The sequence below is a fragment of the Dictyostelium purpureum genome (genome assembly GCF_000190715.1).
Source record: "Dictyostelium purpureum unplaced genomic scaffold DICPUscaffold_666, whole genome shotgun sequence".
In the NCBI taxonomy this organism is placed as follows: domain Eukaryota; phylum Evosea; class Eumycetozoa; order Dictyosteliales; family Dictyosteliaceae; genus Dictyostelium; species Dictyostelium purpureum.
Window position 1 is genome coordinate 1 of NW_003519998.1, and position 9,198 is coordinate 9,198.

A 9,198-nucleotide genomic window follows, 5' to 3' on the forward strand; every position below is an offset into this window, starting at 1 on the left:
CAAAGAAAAAATAAAAAGAAACCGTGTGTATGTGTGTTTTTTGTTGTTTTTTTTATATAATATATTATTTTTTTTCATTTAAATATATTTTTATATATATTCAATTATATAAATTTAGAGAGGGTGGTGTGGGGGTGTGGCTGTTTGTTTTTAATTTTTTTTTTTTTCAATAATTTAATATTATAATATTTCAATTTATAAATAAATTATTATTATCAAATATGTGATGATTCAAAAAATAATAATTCTTTATTGCACCTTGACAACAACAATAACAACTATACTGCCTTAATACAACCACAATAAATAAAATATAGGTGAGAAAAATAAAATAAATAATATATTTTAAATTTTTTTTATAAAATTTTTATTAAAAAAAAAAAACATTAATTTATTATTATTATTATTATTATTATCATTTTAAATTCCCAATAACATTTAACTCTACAATTAAATTTTATTTATTTATTTATTCATTTATTTATATTTATAGATTATTTTCAAAATTAAATAATAATATTAATAAAAACATTTTGTTTCACTTTGTACCATCATCAAAATAATAAAATTAAATACAATCAATTACCCAAATTAATTAAAATATAATAATATTAATACTTTAATACCATATATTATTAATAACAACAGATATTAATAACTATTATTTTGATAATATATATTTATTTTGTGCGTAAAAAAAAATAATCAACATAATATAATAAAAAAAAATATAAAATATCATAACTCATAATAATAATATTAATAAAAAAGAAAACAATATGATGTAATTTAAACCTTTTACGATTGTGTAATTTTATAATATAAAAATCATTTTAAACAGAATATCTCAATTTTATTTATTTATATCTTTTTTTTTTTTTTTTTCTTACTTGTAATTTTTTTGTATTTCTAATATTTCCAAAGACAATTAATTAAAACTATATTTATAATAATTATCTGCATACCTTAAAAAAACCATTTTCAATTAAACACCATTATTATAAAATATTATATAATATTATATAACCCCTAAAAACTTTTTTCAATCGTAAATTCAATTATTTACTTTTCTAAAAAAAAATTAATTAATCTTTTTTTTTAATAAAAACATTCAAATCGAAAATATCAATAAAATGTATGTATCATTCATCACCCACTTTTTTTAAAAAATTTTTTTTTTTCACCAATCACCATATTTTTAATTAAATCATTATAAATAGATAAAAAAAAATAAACAAAAAAAATAACTTTTTTTAAAAAAGTGTTTCCACTTTTTTTTGAATATATATTTCATTATAAATTAAATACAAATACAATAATTCTTTTTATATTATCATTACAATTATATTTTATTATATATATATATATGTATATATAAAAGATATAAAACTCATTGTTTATCTCAACATAATTATATATAACTACATTAAACTAAATTAATAATATTAAAAATTATCAATAATTTAAATTTACTATTATTAATATTAATTACCCTATCAATCAACACACACCACCACACTTTCACACAAATTCAATTTTACACACAAAAAAAGAAATAATTATCAAACAATTAAATAAATAAATATAAAAAAAATATATAGTTTATTTCTTAAATTATTTAATTAAATTAAGAAACTATAAATTACTATAATCTATTATTTTATTCATATATCCTGAAAACAAAACAGAATTAAATAACAATCGATTGCTTTGTTTATAATATATCTATAATAGTTATTTATAAATTTAATTTTACATTTTCAACAAATTTATTTTTATTTTTACCCTAATTTTTTTTTTTTTTTATACAATTAATTTAAAATTAATAACAATTTCTTTTTTTATAGACCAATAAAATGTATAAATATGAAAAAATCAAATTAATTGGGTCCGGCGGTGAGGGAAAAGCACATGTTGTAAAGAAAATAGATAGTGGTAAACAGTATGTAATGAAGCAAAGGGATTTCTTACTATTGGATGAAGCTAGTGAAGGTTTAAATGAAGTAAGTAGGATTTATATATAATTTTATAAATTTAAAAAAATATTAATAATATAAAAAATTTTAAAAGGCAATGCAATTAGCAAAAATTAGTAGTAACAGTCCCAATATTGTAAAATTTGAAGAAGTTTTTATTAATCAAAATAATAGTTTATTTAGCCTATGTATAGTAATGGAATATTGCGAAGGAGGTGACTTAATGAACAATATGATTTGTCGTGTTTCAGAATTATTCAAAAGCAATAATGAGAACAACAACAGCAAAACAAATTCACTATCGTCATCGAATGGTTTAAATATGAGCACCTTAAATGTACTTAAAATGTATGAAGATTTTTTTTCAAGATATTTACCAAACTATATTAGCGCAACTGAAAATGTTATTACACCACACAGTTTAAATGATATCTCAAACAAAAATAACAGCCTTCTTTTAATGGAGTCAAATAGATCATCAATGGACTTTTCTTCAGATGACTCATGTTTACAGGCCCAATCTTTTTCATCAGGAACAAGAAGCAGAACATTATCATTTTCATCAAAACCAATTTCAAACAGCACACCTCAACTACAACATGAACTTTTATATAATTCCCCATCTCCTATTTCAAAACCAGGTGTAAATTGTGTAAACTTAAGAACATCATCGTCTTTTGAAATATCACCTATCAAATCAGACTCAAAAATAACTTCACCAATACAAAAAAACAATATTCCATCCCCATGTTCATCTGGCCCAACATCCCCACAAAATAAAGTTATAAAATCAAATGATAGTATGTTTTTCCGTAATGATAGCTTTTCAGTTCTTCAATATAACTATAACCCAGAACAAAATATATCAACCGAATCATCGTCAAAGAACACCCCCCAATCAAACACAGATAAAAAGAAAACATGGTGGAAAACTTTTAAAAAAGAAAGATCTCAAAGCACATTCAACTTATTTGAAAAAGCATTTACTTTAAAGAGTAAAAGAACTTCAACACCACCCCAACAAGTCAACCTACAAACTCTATTTAATACCCAGCAATCAGATAATGTATGTCAAATCCAATCATCAAACTCTTCTATTTCATTAAAAATACCCAGAATACCAAAGCGATTGTTATACAGTTGGATTTTTCAAATATGCTTAGGTGTTCAATCAATACATAAAGCCCATTTAGTTCATAGAGATTTAAAGAGCGAAAATATATTTTTAACAGAATCTCAAATCATTAAAATTGGGGACTTTGGGTTAGCTACAAAATATGAAAATCATATTAGAGGTGTTGCTGGAACTTACTATTATTCATCCCCAGAGGTCATTCAAAATATTTCATATTCTAGACCTGCCGATATTTTTTCATTAGGTTGTATTTTCTATGAAATGTGCACATTACACCTATTACCAGTTACAAAGAGATGTATAGCAGAAGAATTAATAGAAAAAAGATTTGACAGAAAAGTTTTTAAAGAAGATTTCGATGAAGAGGATGAACAACTTGCAGATTTGATTTTAGAAATGCTCAGTGTTGATCCAAATATTAGACCAACAATAGACTCGATTGTATTCAACAAAGTATTCGATAAATTAAAAGATCCATGCTCAGTAGTGGGTATGAGTAATGGAACCAATACGGCTCAAAACAATAATAAAAGAGAAACCCCTTTACAAAGAAACAAAAGTATTATGCAAGATTTATTAATTTCAAATGATGTTTCTTCGGCAAGCGAAATGAATCAACAAAGACAAGGGATAACAAGAAGACAACTAGATAAAAGTGAACTAAACAGAGCTGGTGAAATTTTAGCAGAATCATTTAGTAACGACCCAAGATTTTTATTTGTATGTGGAGCTACCAGTAATAAACCAGATATAGTTAACAAATCCACAGAATTAGGACATGCTTTAAGAAAAGATTTCTTTAACAAATGTATTCGATTAATGTACCAAAACAAATTTATGCTTTGGGGATGTTTTAACCAAGAAAATCAATTAATAGGTGTAGCATGTTGGCAAGCACCTGGTAAAAACAGTCCTTCTATGGTTCAAATAGTAATACGAGTTATTTCATTATTACCCAAGTTTGGATTTAGAGTAATGAGAAGAATTGGAAAACTAATGTCAGGTATGGAAAGCGCAATGCGAAATAGCGAGACCCAGGTCAATGAACCAGCCAATGATATCTACTATTTACCATATGTAGGTGTATCTAGAGATTATAGAAGCCAAGGTGTTGGAGACTATTTACTTAAACCGGTAATAGAATGGGCAGAACATCAAGGTAAAAAAGTTAAAACAATATCATTTTCTGAAAAACAAATCAACTTTTTCAACAAAACTGGTTTTACAGTTTGCCACACAGAACCCGTATCAAACCTAAAGGGAATAAACTCCATTTATGTATTATCAAAAAATCCTTAAAAATTAGGGATATATTTTAATAAAAATTTATAAAAAAACCTATTTATTTTTTACAAAACATTGCCTTTATATTTTTAATATTAATTTATTTATAAAAAAACAAAATTAAATTATGTTTATTGATACTTTATTGTTTTTTAGTAATTTTTAAAAAATTTTCTGTGAACAATTGAATTGGTTCATTTCCTGCAAAACCATTATATACATCCATGGCGTTTTCTGTGTTTACATTCCATAAGATATAATTTTCTATCATAAATTCTAGTTTTTGATAGAGCAAACGATTTGATAAAAACAAAATATTTCTTAATTGAATTGGCTCTAGTGTCTTTAAAAATTCGACCTTTTCTTCGTTGTGGAGGTATAGAATCTCCAAAAGGGATTTGAAGGTTTCATAATCCTCATCGTCAAACTTTGAAAAGTTTTCTTTATTTTCTTTGAAGATTGAATTGAATAATACTCTAAAATACTCTATTTTCGATAACATCTTTCTATGAACATTGATTTCTTTATCTTTGATTATGATTTTATAATCTGATGTATCATCGTTGACCCTCACCTCCAATTCTTTATTGTTATTATTATTGTTGTTATTACTACTATTTTTTGTGCTATTATAATCTCTACCTGAACTATCTTCTTCCTTGGTTAGTTTCTTTTTTAAAGTTAATATTGTATTTGAGGTAATCATCTTTTTGTCGACAGTATACAATGTTTCTTTTTTTGCACCAAATGACTTTAACTTTATTAATTGCTTTTTTAACTTTGCTATTCTATCCCTTGATATACCAGATGATTTAAATTCTGTGTCTATATCTAATGAAAAAACCTTCTTTCCATCAATGCCATTCCTTCTAAAGTAATCCATAAATTCAAAGAATAATCTATCTGATAACCAGCATTGCAACCTATCAACACCCCATGACTCTGATTCTATTGGTGATTTTAAACCTGGATATGATTCAATGAAATAATAGTGATAATTGTTATTAATATTTTGTTTCTTTTGGTTGTCATCTTCTTTTCTACCAATGGGTGATAATTCAATATAAACGCCAAATGGATATTTGTATTGGTGTTGATAGTCATTTGGATTTGTATTAAATGGAGGCCTATCCACATACTCTAATGACTTGCTACGGAATAACTGAGTTGAGGTATTTCTTGGGATGAAGCAAACTAAGCAAAATGAACTTGAACCTTTGATATACTCTGTAATATCTATTTTTTTATCAAAAACCACCAATTTGTTAACAGTTCCCAGTGGCAGCAAAAGGGCATTTTTTTTTAAATATTCCTCACTGATGTTATTATCTTTAATTACTTCTTTGCAGACATACCAATTAACAGTGTCTATATGAAATGTAAAGAAGCACAAGTCAAAAATTAAATTTGAAATACCAAAAGTTTTATCAAACTCCCACGACCATCCAATAATTGAATTATGAGAGTGGCCTTGATTAAGATAAACCCTATTGAGATATAATTATATTTATTAGTTATCTATTATAGTTTATAAACAAAAGCCTTTTTTAAATACTTACATCTCCCATTCAGCTTCGTGCGTATATTGTAAACCTTTATATAATAAAACTTTACCTATAACTTCGGTTCTATTTGATTCGGTTAGATTTGAACTGTAAGTGGTATGTGTTTGAACATCGTAATATAGGTAATGGTAAGCTATTGGTGGTCTTTTTTTTAAATCTACATATTTTAAATCTTCGAAATTCTTTTGAGCAAAATATAGAGATGTATCAAATTTATTATTTATCTTAACTTTTAAATTTGGTATCATTTTTTGTTTTGTTTTTTTTTTTGTGAAAAATTGAAAATAAACTCAATATTAAAAAATTTAAAAAATTAAAAAATAAAAAAAAAAAATTAATTAAAATTAATTAAAAAAAAAAATAAAAAAATAAAATTTCTAAAAAAAAACAATATTAAGAATTTAGATAAACAAAACTATTTGCTTTGATCATTGTTGAAAATTTGAAAGTAAAAATAAAAAAAACGAACCCTATTTCAATTTTGAAATACACATTTTATAAAATATTATTTTTATATTTTTTTTAATATTTTTTTATATTTTTATTTTATATATTATAAATTATTTGTTTATTTTAATTTACGTGAGGTAGTCTTTTTACCTTTTGATTCTTTTAATTCTTTAACTCTTGAGAATTCTTGAATGAATCTAATAATGAAAAAATGAAATATTATTATTAATATTAATTGAATTATTTCTATATATATTATTTTTAAGATTACTTACAAAGTTAAAGTGACAGCAAGACCTAAAACTAAACCAACAACACCGACCATGTACATGGTATTAAGTCCTGAATAGTATAATGGGAGTAATGAAAATAATAAAACACCGACAAGAGCGAAATAAATGACTTTGTAAACAACAGTTGGGACACCTGGAGTAATAAGTGAGTTCATGAGTTCAAATAAGACACCTTCTGATTTTTTGTTGTTTTGTGATGATTGTTGTTTCTTTGGTTTTGGTTGTTCAGCAGCGACAGCTTTTGGTTGTTCAACTTTTCTTTCTGGTTCAGCAGCTTTCTTTTCTTCTTTTTTAGTGGCAACAGCTGGAGCTTTGGTTTCTGATTTTGATTTTTTAGATGAAGCAGTTTGAGTAGTTGATGATGATTTCTTTGTTTTCTTTTTAGTTTGTTGTTGATTTTGAACTTCATAATGGTGACTGTGGGTATCATCAGTGATGATATCATCTTCATCGAGGTCTAAGAGATGGAATTGATTACGTGTGACACCAGTCTTCTTTTTGGCGGCGGCAGCTGCAGCGCTTTGTTTATTTTCGGCTGGTGGTGTAACTTTCTTTTTATTTTTATTCTTTTCTGGAACAACTGAAAAATCGTCAGTAATTGGGGCTTCAATTGATGGTGCAACAACAACACTTGATGAAGCAGAAATGGTAGTTGGAACTACTGGTGTATTATTACTATTGTTATTATTTTTATTTTCAACTGGTTTTTCGCTCTTTGGTTGTTCTTTAGTTTCAGCAGTGGTAGTGGTAGTGCTGGTAACTTTCTTTTCTTTTTTATTGTTGGTTGCAGCGACTGATGTATCTAAATTTGAGGTATCTAATAATGGTTGGTCATTAATTTCAAAAGCCATTGGCTTTGTGTTTTTTTTGACTTGTTTTTTGGCCATTTTGATGTAATATTATATTTATAAATTGAAAATAAAAATAACTTTATGTAGAAAATAAAAAAAAAAAAATTTAATTTAAACACACAAAAATTTTTTCTTTTTTTTTTTAAACAATAATAAAAAAAAAAAAAAAAAAATTTTAAAATTTTTTAAAAAAATTCATTTTTTTTTTTTTTCATTTTTTTTTTATATATGAGAATGCATCATCATTTTTTTATATGACATTGACCTTTTGATGAAAAAAAAAAATTATAAATAAAAAAAAAAGTTTAAAATTTAAAAAAGGTTAAGAAATGATCAAATAAATAAAATTCTAACCCTTTTTTTTTAAAAAAAAATCGTTTGTTTAACTGTATAATATATTATATTTATTATTCAACTTATTAATTTATTTAATACCAAAAAAAAAAAATTTAATTAAAAAAAAAAAAAAATTATTAGATAAAGATAACATTTTTTTTAAAAAAAAAAATTAAATTAATTTTATAAAAATAGGGTTGGGATCGATAAATTTATAAATTAATAAAATAATATGCTTGTGTTTAATATTAATATTTTTTAAAAAAAAATTTACAATGAAAAAGGATAAAGAGAACTAAATTATATTAATCTTTATAAAAAAACACAACCACACATAAATGCACATTAATACATTAAAAAAAAAATGCAATGATAAACCTAATTAATACTAAATATTTATTTTTATTATAATAATAAATTTTAATTTTAGTAATAAAATAATAATAATAATAATAATAAAAAAAATGTTATTTATTCAAAAAAAAAAAAATTCATTTATTCACAACATTATTTATTAAATTAGAATTACAATAAAAAAACTATATATATTTTCAGTTTAAATTAAAAAAAAAAAAAGAAATGGATAATAATATTGAGGGATTAATAAAAGAAACTTTAATGAATAAAAAAAATAATAATATATCATCAGAAGAGGAATTTAAAAGTTGTGAAATAGAAAAGTTTTTAAAAGAAATTCAAAACTCATGTTTGAGCCAATATGACAAAGATAAACTACTTCAATCACTTTATTATAGCCAAGGAGGTAGTATTGAATATTATAGGGATCAATTAAATAATACGGTCAAACAGTATCAAATAGAAAATAAAATCCACAAAGCAAATCAACTATTAAAATCAATGAATGAAAAGTTAGACACAAAATCAAATAGTTTAAATGAAATCGAACAGGAAATTACAGATATCAAATCAAATTTATTACATTCAACAATAAATAAATCAAAATATAATGAGGTGAATATTGTCTTTTTATTTTATTTTTTTTATTTTATTCTATTAATTTATTAATTTTTTTAAAATTTCTTTATTTAGGTTCAAAATGTTTTTGATTCGACCGTCGAAAAAATAAAATCTCAAATTGTAAACCAAAAAATTAAAAATACACTAAAATAATGTGATTTTTTTTTTATTTAAATAATTAATTTCTATTTCAAATTTAATGACTCAAGGCAATGGAAAAAAATAAAATCCCAGATTATGCAATATATATAAAATAGGAAAGGTGTCACTATTATTCAAAAAAAAATAAAATAAAAAAATAAATAAAAAATATTTTATAAAAAAAAAAAT

At 23.4% G+C, this 9,198-nt stretch overlaps 4 protein-coding genes across 4 annotated transcripts; 2 read left to right on the forward strand and 2 right to left on the reverse strand.

The window, feature by feature from the left end:
• The first annotated feature begins 436 nt into the window (after positions 1 to 436).
• DICPUDRAFT_51786 (uncharacterized protein) lies at positions 437 to 4,464 on the forward strand. The gene is made up of 4 exons (XM_003294876.1): positions 437 to 1,135; positions 1,848 to 2,003; positions 2,071 to 2,776; positions 2,831 to 4,464. The coding sequence occupies exons 2-4, from the start codon at positions 1,857 to 1,859 to the stop codon at positions 4,408 to 4,410; spliced, it is 2,433 nt and encodes an 810-aa protein (XP_003294924.1). The 5' UTR covers positions 437 to 1,135; positions 1,848 to 1,856; the 3' UTR covers positions 4,411 to 4,464.
• A 73-nt stretch (positions 4,465 to 4,537) lies between these two features.
• Positions 4,538 to 6,208, reverse strand: DICPUDRAFT_160017 (uncharacterized protein; the record flags this gene model as incomplete). Its single annotated transcript, XM_003294878.1, has 2 exons — positions 4,538 to 5,882; positions 5,955 to 6,208. 2 exons carry the CDS (start codon positions 6,206 to 6,208, stop codon positions 4,538 to 4,540), a joined length of 1,599 nt encoding a protein of 532 aa, XP_003294926.1.
• Positions 6,209 to 6,503: 295 nt separating this feature from the next.
• On the reverse strand, positions 6,504 to 7,682 carry DICPUDRAFT_93311 (uncharacterized protein). Its single transcript, XM_003294879.1, has 2 exons — positions 6,686 to 7,682; positions 6,504 to 6,607 (listed from the first exon to the last, which is right to left on the reverse strand). The coding sequence occupies exons 1-2, from the start codon at positions 7,588 to 7,590 to the stop codon at positions 6,529 to 6,531; spliced, it is 984 nt and encodes a 327-aa protein (XP_003294927.1). The 5' UTR covers positions 7,591 to 7,682; the 3' UTR covers positions 6,504 to 6,528.
• A 787-nt stretch (positions 7,683 to 8,469) lies between these two features.
• Positions 8,470 to 9,021, forward strand: DICPUDRAFT_85371 (uncharacterized protein; the record flags this gene model as incomplete). The annotated part of the gene is made up of 2 exons (XM_003294877.1): positions 8,470 to 8,862; positions 8,941 to 9,021. The coding sequence occupies 2 exons, from the start codon at positions 8,470 to 8,472 to the stop codon at positions 9,019 to 9,021; spliced, it is 474 nt and encodes a 157-aa protein (XP_003294925.1).
• Between the last annotated feature and the right edge of the window lie 177 nt (positions 9,022 to 9,198).